General features: G+C 46.8%; 1 protein-coding gene across 1 annotated transcript in view; it reads right to left on the reverse strand.

Moving 5' to 3' along the window:
* Positions 1-248: 248 nt before the first annotated feature.
* Positions 249-17954, reverse strand: part of FAM169B (family with sequence similarity 169 member B) — a 50342-nt gene continuing 32636 nt past the window's right edge. Inside the window, exons 4-6 of the mRNA XM_024349371.2 lie at positions 15235-15417; positions 4466-4557; positions 249-3145 (exon numbers count right to left, since the gene is read on the reverse strand). Of these exons, the coding sequence (XP_024205139.2) occupies positions 3026-3145; positions 4466-4557; positions 15235-15417 (395 nt within the window). The 3' untranslated portion in view covers positions 249-3025. The remainder of the gene's footprint in view (positions 3146-4465; positions 4558-15234; positions 15418-17954) is intronic.

A 17954-nucleotide genomic window follows, 5' to 3' on the forward strand; every position in this document is an offset into this window, starting at 1 on the left:
CAGGCACAGGCCACCACACCCGGCTAATTTTTGTATTTTTGTAGAGTCAGAGTTTCACCACGTTGGCCAGGCTGGTCTTGAACTCCTGAGCTCAAGTGATCCACATGCCTCTTCCTCCCAAATTGCTGGGATTACAGGTGTGAGCCACCTCGCCGGGCCTGAATTATTACTTTAAATGAGGGAACTTTAAGGTTTGTAAATAATATCTCAATAGAGCTGTTAAAAAATAAGAGACAGGAACACAGAAAACCGAAAAATAAAATTGATTTAATAAAAACAACACAACACACACAAAGATGTGCATTATGGGCAGTCCTGCACACACTGCTGGAAGGGACCCCTGCACAGGGCCTCACAGCTGGCATGGACTGGGCAGGAGGTTGCTCTCAGTTCCACGGCATTGCCTTCTAACTTGTGTGGTCAGTACATATGCCCTTAAACAAAGCCATCAATACATCAGCTGTTCTTCCCTGAGAGGTTTCTTTTATTGAATAGTAACTTCATCAAACCCCTGAGACATTTTTAAACATTTATTTTCATGTAAACACAAAATACTAACCATTCATCTCAAATAGCACAATGCTCACAGTACATACATCCCATGTGAAAGGTTACATCTGACACCACACACAGGGCACCCTCTAGGCTGTAGACTTCACTCTCCTTTTATGGTCTGTGCCACCTGCACAGAGAGCCCAAGTGTAAGGGGCAGGGGGGAGGCAGGCTTCATGATGTCTCCATATGAAGCTCTAAACTATATTTCTAGTCAATTGGACCCTTCCATCTTTGTAATGGGTGCAAGAGAGATGAAAACTCCAGTGGAACACTCCAGAAGAGATTCCTCCAAAGAGAAGAGAGTTTCCTGAGGCCAGTATCCATACCTCACTTATATCCCCTGTCCCCGGCACAGAGCATGTCCTTGAGAAAGCATGCTGAATATCTGTTGTACAACAGAATGGATGGATGGATGGCTGGAGGATGGATGGATGGATGGAGGATGGGTGGATGGATGGATGGATGCATGGATGGATGGATGGATGGATGATGGATGGATGGATGGATGGATGGATGATGGATGGATAGAGGATGAATGGATGGATGGAGGATGGACGGATGGATGATGGATGGGTGGATGGCTGGATGATAAATGGATGGATAGATGGATGGCTGGATGAAGGATGGATGGATGGATGGATGGATGGATGGATGGATGGAAGATGGAGGATGGATGGATGGATGATGGATGGGTGGATGGATGGATGGATGGATGGATAGATAGATGGATGGAGGATGGATGGATGGAAGATGGATGGAGGATGGATGGATGGATGGAGGATGGGTGGATGGATGGATGGATGGATGGATGGATGGATGGATGATGGATGGAGGATGGATGGATGGATAATGGATGGATGATGGATGGAGGATGGATGGATGGATGATGGATGGAGGATGGATGGATGATGGATGGATAGATGGATGAATGGATGGATAGATGGAGGGATGGATGGATGGATGATGAATGGATTGAATAGATGGGTGGATAGGTGGATGGAGGGATGATGGATGGATAGACGGATGGATGGACAGAGAGATGGACAGCTGGGTGCATGGATGAATAAATAACAGGTCCCACCATGTGTGTCCTTTGACTGCTCAAGGGAACAGACGATATATTCCCAGAACTTGGGACTGTTGGTAGTCTCCTCACCAGGCCACAGGAGGGGCTTTATTACATCCTAAAAAGGTAAAACCCTATTCTTCTGTCAACAAAGTAACCAGGCAGCCCAGGGCTGACCCTGCAGCTGAACTCCAATGGCAAGGAGCAGAGGCAGCAGGGCCCCTGGCTTCTCCAAAGTCAGTGATGAGCACAGAGGGGTTTGGAATGTCCTTGGCAATGGGATTGGATTTGCATTTTCCCAAAAGCAGGGGCAAGAACTTGGGTCGTCTGCCTCAAGAGGGCCTGACCAGCTTTCTCTGGGAAAAATCCTACTGAAATCAGCAAGGCTGGGCCCAATAGCAGAGAAAGCACCACCCCAGCTCTCGGGGAGCAGGCTTTGGGCTCCCTAAAGCAGCCTGGATTTGCGCCCCACCCTTGAGGAGGGCAGGCGGCCCTGGGACAACTCTGCCTAGCCCATTGGACCTGGGGCCTAAGAGCAGGTCCTTGTCTCTGCATCCCAAGAGCGGCCATACACAAGCGACCAAACAGGGCTCCATCAGTATTTGAGAAGGGGGAAGCCAATGTCACATTCGAGCCAGGCTATCATTTTTAGTTACTTTTACTACCACAAGCCTTTCCACTCAAGGCCACCAATATTCTAGAAGCACCATCTGCCCAAATTCCTACCCAGTGCTTCCCATATGAGCTCTCTGAGTGCCTTCTGTATACCAGGCCAGAAGAGAGCTCCAGGCCTACAGTAGTCACCATCCAGCCACTGCCCCTGCCCTCAAGGCACTCCTGATGTGGCTGAAGCCTCCCGGGAAAGGACACGTGTACCCCTGCAAACCTCTTTGGTGTCTGGAAAGGACACGTGTACCCCTGCAAACCTCTTTGGTGTCCGTGGTCTCACGGCAACAGCAGGGCTGGCATGCACAAATCTGCAATGGGTTTCTACAGCCCAGATGGAATGGGTGTGGCCCCTTCCTGAGCATCTTTAAACTTCTATAAGGAAAGAGGTACATTCAGTAAAACATCCCTGTGGTTCCGGTAAAGTCCCACCAATTTATCCTGAGAAACAGAAACCACGTTAGTTTTAACGAGTAAGCTTCTGAAACGTTTAGGAACTGTCAACAATTAACTTAGGGAAATATTTCCTCGCTGTGGCACGGTGTCGCATGCTCAGCGCAGCACGTTCTCAGGTGCTCCAGAGCCTGAGCCCACCTCAGAGGTAGGTGGGGCCCGTGGGGTCACTGGCCCCTCAAAGATCCCCAGGGAAGGTACGCTCCCAGCCACACAAGTCTCAGACCGGAATCCTGGGAGCCCAGGCAGGCCTCTGGACCTGGCCCAGATGGGCGTCTGGAGACGTCAGGGACTGGGCCTTGTAAGCTTGCCTGGTGGCTGCCCTGCCAGCCCGGCATCCTCCTCTTCCACTCCACACTCTGGATCATTCTTTGTGTCTTCCAGTTCTTCTCCACACATCCTCTCCTGAAGTCAGAAAAGAATCCACAGGCATTCCAATTAAACGTGGCAATGGGGTCGTCCCGCACAGTCTGGGGCTGGACGTTCAGGACATGGAGGTGTCCTGTCTGGCTTGTGCCTGCACTTCCTGCTGAGATTCAGAATAGGCCAGGTTCAAACGCTCCAGCCAGCCATGGGGAAATCAGGTTTTGTGCATAAGAGCACGTGTTTACTGAAAGGAACTAAAGGACAGCCCAGCCTGGGGAGACCAGAGAAAGGGCAGGGAAGGAAGCACTGCTTTCAAAGCTGGCACCCCGTGCTCAAATGTGCAGAATTCCCCCAGGTCCACACCCATGGGCGTTACAGTACCTGGACATTTCTGCTTCCTCTAACAGGTTTAAAAGAAAAGTCAAGGATCAGCGGAAAAGGCCAAGTGCAACGCTGTCTGTTCAGTGCCTGTTGGGTCTTAGGTTAGCCCATCTTTCCATGGTGAACCAAAGAAAATGAAAGCCCTCATCTGCCAGATGGCTAGAGCTAATGTCAGACAGGAAGCAGCTTTCTAAAACAATCCAGCACTTACCGGGATATTTTCTGCTTTCATTGTTGAATCTTCTATTTCAGAGCAATATATTTTCCAAAATAAGCAGTATTTGTCCATGATGTACAAGTGTAAGTTTAAAGTAATTTTGGATTCTTTAGGGATTTGAAAGTAAAGACCCTTTGGCACCAGAGAATGGACATTTTCACAATACCCTGTGTGGGCAAGAGTCTGGTTTAGCCACAAGAAAACCAGGAAAACCTAAAATTTTATAAAATACTGAATGACAGCAAGCTACTAAGAAATATTCTTAATATTCCCTCAAGATTCTATTCTACAGTCACTCTGGATTGTACAAAAACCTAATACCTAATTCCACTCCATCCCAGCAATCTGGGCTTTTGCAGTGGAGGAGGAAAGAAAGACAAATTTGTCTTGCTTTTTGTTCTGCTTGACAGACACTGGTCCATGGCAAAATTTGAAATTCAGATTTTTCAATATTTCCTTAACGATGCAAGGTTACGGCCAATTCCCATGTGTTCTGTTCCATTTTGGTTTCGTTAGAGCTTGTCTAGTTAAGAGAAGAGAACCATAAAAAATCTAATTACAAAGGCCTCTCCGCGCAACACCCCCCTCCCATGATAGCCCGGAGATTCTGAGCCTAGACCAAGGCCCTGCTGCCACGAGAAGCCCACAGCCAAGTCGTCTGGGAAGCTGCCTGGCAGGTTTAGACCACAGCTTCACTAAGCAAGGACAACCTGATCACTAGGAAAGTGAGAGGTTCATGGGGTGATATAGTATCACCATACCTTGCTGCCGTCTCCAGGGGCAGGGTGTCTGGGTCTGTCATTCTGAGAAGTCCTCGCATGACGGCTCACGTCCTCGGAATTTCCTGGGTGTGCTGCCCTCCCCAAGCAACAGAAAGAGGATAAGCAAAGGAGGGTGGCTCCCAAGGGGCTGGACAATCAAAAGAGGAAATAGTACACTGGGGACCTTGCAAACATGTTGATAACCATGACCCAGTTCTATCTCTCTCTCTCTCTTTTTTTTTTTTTTTCTTTTTTTTTTTTTTTTTTCAGATGGAGTCTCCCTCTGTAGCCCAGGCTGGAGTGCAGTGGCACCATCTGGGCTCACTGCAACCTCCACCTCCCGGGTTCAAGCGATTCTCCTTCCTCAGCCTCCCGAGTAGCTGGGATTACAGACGCCTGCCACCATGCCTGGCTAATTTTTGTACTTTTAGTAGAGATGGGGTTTCACTATGTTGGTCAGGCTGGTCTCGAACTCCTGACCTCAAGTCATCCTCCTGCCTCAGCCTCCCAAAGTGCTGGGTCAGTTCTATCTTCTTGACCTTCTCTTTGCCATTTGCTGCAATGCTCTCCAGAAGACAGGAATACCTGCCAGGTGTCAGGAGATGCAAAGTGATGGTTCCACTCAAGCATTTCTGAGCTGGAATTGTGATCTGTTCTTCCATCGATTCTGGCATTCAATGGACTCACATTTCCAGTTCTAGTCCTGGATCCTTCTTTTTGCTCACCGGTGGTTTTGCTCACAAGAGAGGTCATAATCACCCACGTTCAGTGAGTCTCCCTCCTCTCCTACCAAATCAGTACCGACTTGGAAAGGGATGACTTTCTTGTCCTCCTTTGCACCTCCACACCCCACGCCCCCAAATCCATATGTGTGTGTGTGGTGTTCAGATCCCTAAAAAACATACACAGTTTTGCATTTCAGCTGAAAATACCTATGTAACACATTTTGTTTACTAAAGAACAAATGAATTATTTAGTTGTTATCTATATAAGTAAATTTTTAAATTTATTTACAGAACTGTATAAATTAGCAAAATTTGGTTTGGCAAAATTTAATTGTGGGCACTTAAAAATACCAGCACACTTGAGTCCTCTCGGCCATAGAGTTTTTATATCCCACAGTAGTAGGTGCCCATGTAGTTAGCTGGTAAATAAGTTCAGAAGCCAGGTCAGCCCTGTTCACGACTGCATCCCTAACATCTAGGACAGTGCCTGGCACGTCTGTAGATGCCCCATTGACAGCGAATGAACGAATAAAGGAATACATGAATGAATGAATGAGAAAATGAAGTAGATAACCCATTATCAATTTTCCACCTTTCCTAATGTTTTTATGTGTTGTGAGCTATCAAATGTTTACTTGTATTTCATTCCTAATTGAGGTTCATTAAATCTTTAAAAATGAATGCACTAATTACTCATTTGGAAGCACCTGGAGGTATCAGAGCACTAATCACAGAGGTAAGTTATCATCCAAGGCTGCAGTAGATGACAATGGCCACTAAGAGGAGCCACACAACCTGTCAAAGAGCAGCATTCGACAGAAAAAAACACACCCAGTATGGTGGTTTTGCCCCCAGCACTTCCCAGCACACTGCACCACCACAAAATTGCTGTTGCTATTGTACTCTATAACGTATGAGTCACCAGAACAAACTGAGAAAAAAGGTCAGAACTGCAGTTTGCTGGGCATCAAACCTTCAAAAAAGTAGCCCCCGCTTCCCTTCTCATATTTTTCACATCTCTTGATGCAAAGATCCTTCTGGTTTAAAAATTAAATGCAAATAAAAGTATTTGTGGATGACAACTGAATCCATTAAAAATTCAGCTGGAGAAAGAAAGCAAAAGCATGACTTACAGATTGAAAAAAAATTAATTTTTAAAGCAGTGGTCAATTATTTCCTGATCCCGGCAACAATTTTGTAAAAGAACATTTCACTGTTGACAGATTCAGTTTCATTCTCTCTGGTAAAGAAACTTAAGGCATGTTCAGGCTGACCGGGAAATCACATCAGATGCAATTATGATCCTATTGGTCAAGTTTCAAAGGCTTTGTCTGTAACTGAGTGTAGGAAGAAAGAAATTTCCCACGAACTCCTTCCCTCAAAAGGTCTGCATAACCTGTAAATATTTTCAGGGCCATTATAAGCTGCAGATGTTATCAACAGCCAAGATCGCACAAACTTTTAAAGACCTGGCCCACCAATCAGGCTGCTTCAGAAATAGTCTTTAAAACATTTGCAAGGAGCACAAGTTAATTTCCCTTTGAAATGTTGTGAAATGTTCATGCCTTATTTAGAGCAAGAAGCAATTGATTCCACTGGGCTTCTTGCTTACAGTTCTATTTCTATGGCACATAAAATTATAGGATACCTCCAAAATAACCGTCAGGAAAAAGAAGGGAGAACAGATAAAACTTGAAAAAAACAGAACAAGTCAAAAAAGCAACTCTAAGAATCACTGACTAATTTAAGACTAACATCCAATTAATGGCCTACTGAGATTCCCAGGGAAGAGAAGGTTCCGGAATCTGCATTGTTCGGTGACCCGTAAGAAGTTCTAATCCACTAACACTTGCTGATTTCCATGAAGAGAGAAACAGACGAGAAACTGCAGAGCACCGAGCTAATCTGTGATCACATTTGCAGCCCCAACTCACCAACTTGAAAAAAACCTGAGATGTCAGCACTAACTGTCATAATGGTTGCAAGCTGAAGCCGGTTGGCTGAAAACCTTCCTGAGTGAATTAAAATCCTGACTGCAGGCCCTCGAGGGGAAAGAAGATGTGGGTGAAACTGGGAACTAGCCATGATTTATACAGGCAGTGAAAAGACCATAACTTAGAATTTTTTTTTTAAATAAAGAGTTTTAGTAATCTAATTATATCCTAATTATAATGATAACCCTTCTTCCTTCAAGGGATTCAAGCATGCTTCTGGAACATTCTCTGTGCAAGTCCCCTCATTTGCTGTTTTAAAATGAGAGTTGGTGAATCTCAGAGTGAATTAAAGTGACATGTTTGGCATCTGACTTCCAGCTCAGTTTCCTCTGCCCAGACCACACCGACTCCCAGCTCTTGAAACAGCCCCAGTGGGATTCTCCAGGAGGAGCCATCTCCCCAATTAGGAGAAAACATCCTCATCCCTGCTCACCTCTCTGGCCCGTGCGATTTCCACATTTCAATATGCAATGCATTTTCTTTTTCCATTCCCAGCCAAGGAACTGAAACATCCAAGCACAGAGGCTGTGCGAGGCCCCACAGCCTCATTTGTGAAGCGTGTCCATAAACTCCAACAGCTAGACAGCTCAGTGCCCAGGGACCCGACCGGCTTCCCTTCATTCCTAACTCAGTGCCACAGGGCAAGTCACTTAACCGCCTCATTAGAATCACAGCACAGCCCCGCCCTGCCATGCCTCCTTCCCCGGTGCCTGGTCACCCCATTAATATCTGTAAAGATCCATTAAGCCTTCCAGCATAAAAGCAAAACTGATCACTATTATCATCAATAAACTCCAAGGCACGCTCACCTGTCAACACCTAAGGTGGATCAGTCACCACGTGGAGAGAAAGCCTGGCACCTCGGCTGCCTGTCAATCCCCTAATGAACCGCATGCAGCCGCAGAAATGGCATTCGACGCTGACGGGAGCACCCACTCCAGGAGTGAAGGAGAGCCAGGGCTTGCATTTTGGACAGTTAATTTAAATTAACTGTCCCCCTCACCTCCCACCCATGGCAGCACCTGAAGCCTGGAGGTGTCCGCTGCCCCAGCCCTGGCCTGGCCTCACCTGTTAGTGCTGAGCTGAGAAGCGCTGAGCTGAGAAGCACCTGCCATGGGCAGCCGTTCCCCATTTGCGAGAAGTAGAAAGTTCACTGTCAAAAAAGCAACTTGGGGTCGGGCGCGGTGGCTCACACCTGTAACCCCAGCATTTTGGGAGGCCAAGGAGTGCGAATCACCTGAGGTCGGGAGTTCAAGCCTGGCCAATATGGTGAAACCCCATCTCTACTAAAAATACAAAAATTAGCTGAGCATGGTGTCACATGCCTGTAGTCCCAGCTACTCGAGTGGCTGAGGCAGGAGAATCCCTTGAACCCAGGAGTCGGAGGTTGCAGTGAGCCAAGGTTGCACCACTCCACTCCAACCTGGGTGACAGAGCGAGATTCTGTCTCAAAAAAAAAAAAAAAAAAGAAAAGCAACTTGGAAACCCAGACACTGCAAGCCTGCTTTCCCATCTGGCTGATCAAAGGATTTCCCACCTGCTGCCTCCCCTGGAAACCCACCACCAGAGGCTCTGTTCTCCTGCTTCCTCCACTAAACCCCACTGGCAAACTGCCACTGGGGCACTGTCTCGAGCAACCGGAAACTGAAGACGGAATGCGCATCTGTCAACAGGGAAATAAATGACATCACGTCCACGCGACATCATACTATGCTGCTGTGAAAAAGACCAGGCAGCGGTTTTGTAGAACGTTGTCTCTGCGATGCTGCCATTACGGGTGCAGTCCCCTCAGAGGTGAGGAGGATAGAAGACTTGCTTGTCATAGTAAACCCTTTTGAGTTTTCAACCAAGTGCACACATTACCTTTCATCACCTGTTCAGAATCGTGTTTTCAACTCATCTTCAGCTAGGCAGAGGAAACCGATCCTCTTATATGTTTCAATAATCTATCTAATTGTAAAAGGGGAGTCCGTTAGTCCCAGGGAGCTCCTAACTGCTAAACTGGGGGTGATCTTTTTGAGCAAGAAGGATGGGAAGGTGTGCTTCACTCAGGAGGGGAACGTTGGAGGATAAGATGTCCTCACCCAGGTCCCGCCCCTCCTTTGTTCTTGCCACAACAGAAATAACATCTATATGGGTCTCATTAGATCACTGTAAATCCACGCTAGTATCGAAACCAGAAATAAATAGACACAGTGCAGTGTTTCAGTCCTACTCAGTCTGGAAGCCTTGCCTGGTGAAGCTGAACCTTTAGCCAGATATTGGTGCACTGGCCCCAGGCCCCCTGGTGCTCCACCTCCCACAGGCGTCCTCGCTCCTCCGGACAGACCAGCAGGAACTGCCTGCAGACTGGGAGAAGGGAACGCAGCATGAGTCAGGAAGTCCCCCATCTCACCCTGGTTCACTCTGCACCAGCTCTCTGGGTCTCCGACACAGCCCACTCCAGTCCTCGAGCAGCCATCCACCCCCTGATCTCTGCTGGAATCCCTGCTGCACTCAAACCACCTTCGCACCTGCCTACCATGGACAGGTCCACCTCCCCGGCTTCTCCTGATGAGGAGCTCTCATCTCCACCCTTCCCATCTGCATTCATTTACTAGGGCTCCTCTAACAAAACACTGCAGACTGGGTGGCTTAAACCAGGAGTCTCCAACCCCTGGGCCACTGACCAGTGCCAGGACACACAGCAGGAGGTGAGTGGTGGAGGAGTGCATGAAGCTTCATCTGTATTTACAGTGGCTCCCATTGCTTGTGTTACTGCCTGAGCTCCGCCTCCTGTCAGATCAGCGGCAGCATTAGATTCTCATAAGAGCGCGGATCCTATCGTGAACTTTGCATGTGAGGTTGCACACTCCTTATGAGAATCTAATGCCTGATGATCTGTCACTGTCTCCCATCACCCCCAGATGGGACCATCTAGTTGCAAGAAAATAAGCTCAGGGCTCCCACTGATTCTACATTATGGTAAGCTGCATAATTATTTCATTATATATTAAAATGTAATCACAATAGAAATATAGTGCACAATAAATAAATGTAATGTGCTTGAATCATCCTGAAACCAACCCTTTGTCCCTGCCCCATCCGTGGAAAAACTGTCTTCCACGAAACCAGTCCCTGGTGCCAAAAAGGTTGGGGACCACTGGTTTAAACAACAGAAATGTATTTCTCACAGTTATGGAGGCTGGACGTCCAAGATCAAGGTGGCCCAGGGTTGGTTTCTCCTGAGGCTTCTCTCCTTGGCTTACGAATGGCCATTTTCTCCCTGCATCCTCACACGGCTGTTTCTGTTTGGGTCCATCCTGGTGCCTCTCTTCTTAAGGACACCAGTCATACTGGACTAGGGGCCTGCCCTTAGGACCTCGTTCAAACTTAATTAGCTTTTTAAAGGCCCTATCTCCAAATGTGGTCACACCAAGGGCTTCAACATATGAATCTGAGTGGGGGGCCCAATTCAGTCCTTAGCACCATCCACCCTGGCCGCTCTTCACGCACCGTCCTTCCTCCCTCCCAAAGAACCTTCAAGCTTATCCTCTGCTCCCTCCCAGATTCCAGAGTCCACTCAAGGTTCCTAGACTTTTATGCCAACATTCATGGGTGAACATTTTCACATGGCAATGCCCCGAATCCAGGTGAATGGGAAACTGCTCCTGGTTCTGCAGGTGCCCATGAGGACTCCATTAGGCCCTCTTCTTAACATTTGGGGGGCCCCGGGGAAGAACACAGATGGAAACCTACAGAGTGCAATGCTAAGTGCAGGCAGGCCTCGGAGATACTGTGCGTTTGGTTCCAGACCACCACAATAAAGCAAATATCACAGCAAAGCAAGTCATGCAAATTTTTTGGTTTCCTAGTGCATACATGTAAAAGTTATGTTTATACTATACTGTAGTCTAGTAAGCATGCAATAGCATTTTATCTTAAAAATACAATGTACATACCTTAATTAAAATATATTTTAATGCTAAACAATGCTAGTGATCATCTGAGCCTTCAGGAAGTCATAATCTGTGCTGGTGGAGGGTCTTGCGTCAAGGTTGATGGCTTCTCAGGGTGGGGTTGCTGTGGCAATTTCTTAAAATAACACAGCAATGAAGTTTCTTCCACTAATTGATTCTTCCTTTCACAATAGATTTCTCTGCAGCATGTGATGCTGTTTGACAGCATTTTACCCACAGTAGAACTTCTTTCAAAATTGGAGTCCATCCTCTCAAACCCTGCTGCTGCTACTTTCTCAACTAATTTACGGAATATTCTAAATCCTTTGTTTCATTTCAGCAATGTCCACTGCATCTTCAACAGGAGGAGATTCCAACTCAAGAACCCATTTTCTTTGCTCATCCATAAGAAGCAACTCCTCAACTGTTCAAGATTAATCATGAGATTGCAGCAATTCAGTCCCATCTTCAGGCTCCACTTCTAATTCTAGTTCTCTCTTTATTTCCACCACATCTGCAGTGACTTCCTTTGCTGAAGTCTTGGACTCCTCCCTCAAAGTTATCCATGAGGGTTGGAATCGACTTCTTCCAAACTCCTATGAATGTGGATATTTTGACCTTCCATGAATCATGAGTGTTCTTAATCGTGTCTAGAATGGTGAATCCTTTCCAGAAGGTTTTCAGTGTACTTTGCCCAGAACCATCAGAGGAATCACTATCTATGGAAACCTTAGGAAGTGTATTTCTTAAATAAGTCTTGAAAGCTGAAATTATTCCTTGATCCCCAGGCTGCAGAATGGATATTATGTTAGCAGGCGTGGAAATAACATTAATCTCTTTGTGCATCTCCATCAGACCTCTTGGATAACCAGGTGCATTGTCAATGAACAATAATATTTTGAGAGGAATCTTTTATTCTGAGCAGTAGGTCTCAACTGTGGGCTTAAATTATTCAATAAAACACGCTATAAACAGACACGCTGTCATCCAGGCACTGTTGTTCCATTTCTAGAGCACAGACAGAATAGATTTGGCATAATTCTTGAGGGCCTTAGGATTTTCAGACCAGTAAATGAGGACTAACTTCAACTGAAAGACACCAGCTACATCAACCCCTAATAAGAGACTCGACCTGTCCTTTGAAGCTTTGAGGCCAGGCATTGACTTCTCTTTTCTAGCTATGAAAGTCCTAGATGACATGTTCTTCTAGTAGAAGGCTGTTTCACCTACATTGAAAATCTGTTGTGTAGTGTAGCCACCTTTATCAATGACCTGAGCTAGATCTTCCAGATAACTTGCTGTAGCTTCTGTATCAGCACCTGCTGCTTCATCTTACACTTTTATGTCATGGAGACAGCGTCTTTCCTTAAACTTCATGAGCCAACCTCTGCTAGCTTCAAACTTTTCTTCTGCAGCTTCCTCAAATCCCTCAGCCTTCATAGAATTGAAGAGAGTTAGGGCCTTACTCTGGGTTAGGCTTTGACTTAAGGCAATGTCGTTGCTGGTTTGATCTTCTATCTAGACCACTAAAACGTTCTCCCTATCAGCAATAAGGCTGTTTTACTTTCTTATCATTTGTATGTTCACCAGAGTCGAACTTTTCATTCCCTTCAAGAATTCTTCCTTTGCATTCACAACTTGGTTAACTGTTTGGTGCAAGAGACCTAGCATTCAGCCTACCTCAGCTTTTGATATGCCTTCCTCACTAAGCTTAGTCATTTCTAGCTTTTGATTTAAAGTGAAAGACATGTGACTCTTCCATTCACTTGAACATTCAGAGGCCATTGTAGGGTTATTAATTGGCCTAATTTCAATATTGTTGTGTCTCATGGAATAGGAAGAGAAGGAAGGAACAGCTGGTCGGGAGCAGAATCAGAACAGGCTCATGTATTGATTAAGTTCACTAACTTACACGGGCATGGTTTGTGGTGCCCCAAAACAATTACAATAGTAACGTCAAATATCACTGATCACAGATCACCATGACAGATATAATAATAATGAAGAAGTTTGAAATATTGTGAAAATTACCAAAATGTGACACAGAGACACGAAGTGAGACCATGCTGTTGGAAAAATATCCCCGATAGACTTGCTCAAAGCAGGGCTGCCACAGCCTTCAAAATGTAAAACACGCAGCATCTGCAAAGTGCAACCAAGGGAAGAGCAGTGAAATGAGGAACGCCTGTCTTCCAAAGGTACAAACCAAGTTAGCAAAGCGCTATATATGACACGTTCTGCCCTCCTATCTTGACAAATATAACTTCCTAACAACAGGAGAAGCTCGTTTCAAATTTAGAATTCTTGGACTCCTTGGAGTGTTGCACCAGAATGTGGCAATACCAAGCGAGCTGGCCCCCAGCCGGCAGTCCACCCCCTTCTCCTCCCACCCCAGCCCCCGATACCTCAAGGGGCCTGTGAGTACAAATGTGGCCGTCCTCCCCACACGCCATCCACAGCTCCCCAAGAGCCGCCCCTGGGCTCTAAGGATGTGCAAACTAGCGGCATGGTCCACCCTCATGAGCCCAGACCATGGGATGAGGTCCACTCAGGCCCACAGTGGCCACTGGCAGGAATCCTGGGGTCCTGGCACCCTGAGCCAGATTAGAAGGAGCAGCATGAGCCAGGTGGGTACCTCCTCTTGGGCCCATGGAGTCCTCGCCCCCCTGGAGGGAGATGCAGTTGAAAGAAGGCTCACAGCATGGGGCCCAGGGCAGGAGTCCCTCCTGTCCAGTTGGAAGGCATCAGTGAACTCAATAAAAACCTGACAGGCACATCTGGGTGTCTGAAGCCCAGAGAGAAGTAGCGTGAGTCAGAATCAGCACGTTCAGATCTTTCTTTGCAGGCAAAGACAGTGGAAGGACGAGAGGGATCATAGGGCCCTACAGGGTCTTAGCAAAGCTGGCCCAGGCTCAGTAGCCAGCCCTTAGCCTTGGAGTCCACTGTTCCTTTGAGTAAAAGGCTCTCTTTCACTCCCTTGCCAAAGCCTCCTAAAACCGTGAGGTGGCCTGCACCTGAAACAAAGAGGAGAGGGCCTGGAAGGACATGGGTGTGGACAGAGGACCAGCTGCCTGAGCCCCCGAATGCTCCTGCACCTGAAACAAGAAAGAGGAGGGGGCCTGGAAGGACATGGGTGTGGACAGAGGACCAGCTGCCTGCGCCCCCGAATGCTCCTACACCTGAAAGTGAGCTACATGGTGCAGGAAGTCTCGAGCGCTCTTTGCAGAAATTCAAGGCTCTTCAGAGTTTTAACAACAGACTAAGAGTTTGAAAATACAAAGAAACAGCCAGACCCACTTGAGGAAAAGTATGTTTTTACCTGCTTTTCTTTATGACTTCACAGCAACAGAAGCTTCCTTGCCTTTCCTAACTGTTCTCTCCTATCCCTTGAGCCAGAAAGACACCAGAAACTGCATACTAAGCGTTCAAAAACAGCCGCACACCAAGAACAGGGGCAGAGCACAAAGTAGGGTGTGTGTGCTTCATGGGGGAGAAGGGGACTCAGAGACGTGCTCTCCAGAGCCTCCCACCCTCATCACCTTACAGTGTGATGTTTCACATCAGAGCTGTTTCATCCCCCTCTGGCAAACGTGGATAAAGAATATGGGAGGGAGGCGTCTTGTGCGTAGAGAGCTACAGAGACGCTGGAAAGCCGAGCCCATTCAGAGCTTGCCTTTCTACCCGGTCCCTGCCTTCCCTTCAGCTCCTGGGCTCTCCCGTGGCTTCTAGTTCAAAGGACAAAGTGAGGAACTACAGGCGTCAAGTGAAAGAGCATAGGCACTCCAAAGCCCGGCAGCCCGCAGCCTGGCGGCAGCTCTCCAGATTCCCTCCTCTCTGAGCTCGTTGATTTGTTTGTGATTGTTTCTAAATCCAATTATTTTCCAGCTTGGGAGAGTTCACTTCTTGTGATCAAACATGAAGTCTTGGTTTCTGCTGCAGCAACCAGAGATTTCTCAGAAGGAAGGAAAACCCCATGTGCGTGCCGCCGAGCCAAGGCCTGCACCTGCCCACGAGGGCTCCCCAGGGCCTCCTCCTGCAGAATCCCCCGGAATGCATGTGTGTTATCCATCACCTTTACCCAAATGCTTCTGCACGACACAAGGGGGGTTTACCTTGGTACATGGCAGGAGACATCAGGCAGCTAACCCCCAGGGCCTCGTCCTCTGGGAATGTCTCACAGAAGTCCGGCAGCATGGCTGTTCCCAAGCCTCGGCGCCAGTGTTTCCTCCTGATGAACATGGTGTCAAAGACAGGCAGCAGGTAGCACGCACCGGTGCCATCACCACATAGTCTGCCTGCAGAGAAAGAAAGAGACACACACTGTCCCCTGGGCTCGCGGCTGACCCACTAGGACCCTGTAAGGCCCCTGCACAGCCAGAGTTATGGGTACCTCCTGGAAACATGGTCAGTTACACAAGCTAAACAAGTGATGCTAAAATAGCAGATCATTCTCCAGTTGACTGATCAGCTTTCTTTACAAACTCACATGATACAAGACCACTGGACTGAAATGAAAGGTGAACCTGGGAGACGAGGCAGAGTGAGGCCACGCAGGCAGCATCCTCCTCAGATTCCTCCCTTCACTGCACACTGTTCAGTGAGACCCTTGGAGCCAACCAGGAGTATCTGGCAACATCAACTATCTCCCTGCAGAAGTGAAACCTGAAGAGACCAATTCGACCCATCTCTAGGGTACGCACTTGTTTCAGTAACTCTAGCAAGGGCTCACCATGTCCAATTATAGCAAAATGCACTTACCCCAAATAGACACAGCACCAGGCCCTGCTTCTCATGAAATATTGATGGCCCTGCTGCAGCAGAGCCAGAGAGGTGACAATTGGCACCCTCCCCACTTTTCACCCACAACTTAACTGTATCGCAACCAAAGTCAACACCAGCACAGTTGCCATTTCTGCAATGAGAACATGGCCTTTCAGCCAGGCACCTCTGTCATCACCCTAACTAGAACACCAGTTCTACACTGGGCCTACTAGCTCACCTTCCTCACCTCCAAACTGCACAGATGCCCATGCCCTAGATGAAATGGAAGAAGAAAACAAATATGGAGCATTTTCAGCTTCTGTTGGAAGTGGTGGTATTTGTCCCTGCCAAGATTCAGAAGTGGGTAATTTCCCAAACAAACAAAAATGACTCCGATTCTAATCAGCCAGACTGAAATGCAAAGATACACACTGCCATGGTGAACTGTTTGCAAAAATGGCCACGATTACTTCTTTCCTATGGCCATGCCCCTTTGCCTCTGATTTTGAAGCTCCTCCCATCAAGAGATGGGATCAATTTCCCCTCACCTCTAATTCCAGCTGGCCTTGTGACTCACTTTGGTCAACAGAATGAGGCAGAGTGACAGCACCACCACTCTAAGCCTAGGCCTCCTGGGGTCCAGTGTGCCTGTGTTCTCTCTCAGATCCCTGCAACACACCACAAAAGCAAGCCCAGGGTGACCTGCTACCATGAAAGGAATATGGCCCACGCACTGCTGCGGTCCCAGGGAATGTCTCACCAGCCACAAGCAGCAGAGCCACCTGACAGGCAGGTTACCATGGATAAACAGCAAGCCCAGCTAGACTAGAAAACCGCCCAGCTAGACTAGAAAACCACCCAGCTGAGCTCAGCCTAAAATGCCAAGCAAAAGAATTGTTAGCTAAATAAGCAGTTACTATTTCATACCAAAAATGAATTTAAAAATAAATAATCTACAGCCAATAAGGAAGCTCATTTCTCTTGAGACAGTAACTATAAAATATTTGGGATTTCAAGCTTGATGCGCTTGAGATGACAGTACCAACTTGCTTGCAATTGTATTATTTCAATATATAGAAGATGAGAGCAATGTTCTTGTAATTGTGAAGTCTTCCAAAACTAAAAGGCTTTAATATTAAATAAAGATGCAATTTAATTTACAATAGCATTAAAAAGAAGTAAATAATTAAGAGTATGTTTAACAAAAGAATCTTGAACACCAAAAACTACAAGATATTGTTGAGAGAAATTAAAGAAGAGCTAAATAAATGAAGAGAAATTCCATGTGCATGGATTGGATGACTCAATTCTTACGATAATTCTTCCCAAAATGATCTGTAAACTCAATGCTAGCTCTATCAAAATCCTCTTTGTAATTCTACAACTAAGCATATGAAAGGATGCTCCACATCATATGTTATTAGGAAATCACAAATTTAAACAATGAGATGCCACTACACACCTATTAGAATAGCCAAATTATTTTTTTCGAGACAGAGTTTCGCTCTTATTGCCCAGGCTGGAATGCAATGGCACGATCTCAGCTCACTGCAACCTCCGCCTCCTGGGTTCAAGCGATTCTCCTGCCTCAGCCTCCCAAGTAGCTGGGATTACAGGCATGTGCCACCATGCCCAACTAATTTTTGTATTTTTAGTAAAGACGGGGTTTCGCCATGTTGGTCAGGCTGGTCTCAAACTCCTGACCTCAGGTGATCCACCTGCCTCGGCCTCCCAAAGTGCTGGGATTACAGGCGTGAGCCACCACACCTGGCCTAGAATAGCCAAATTCTTTAACACAGACAACAACAAATGCTGGTGAAGATGTGGAACAACAGGAACTGTCATTCATTGCTTGTCAGAATACAAAATGGTGCAGCCACTTTGGAAGGCATTTTGGCAGTTTCTTACAGAACTAAACATACTCTTACCTTGTGATTCAGCAGTCACACTCCTTGATATTTACTCAACGGAGTTGAAAACGATGTTCACACAAAAATCTGCACACAAGTATTTATTCATAATTACTAGAACTTAGAAGCAATCAGGATGTACTTCGGACGGTGAGTGGATA

Source organism: Pan troglodytes, chromosome 16, assembly GCF_028858775.2.
Source record: "Pan troglodytes isolate AG18354 chromosome 16, NHGRI_mPanTro3-v2.0_pri, whole genome shotgun sequence".
Classification (NCBI taxonomy): domain Eukaryota; kingdom Metazoa; phylum Chordata; class Mammalia; order Primates; family Hominidae; genus Pan; species Pan troglodytes.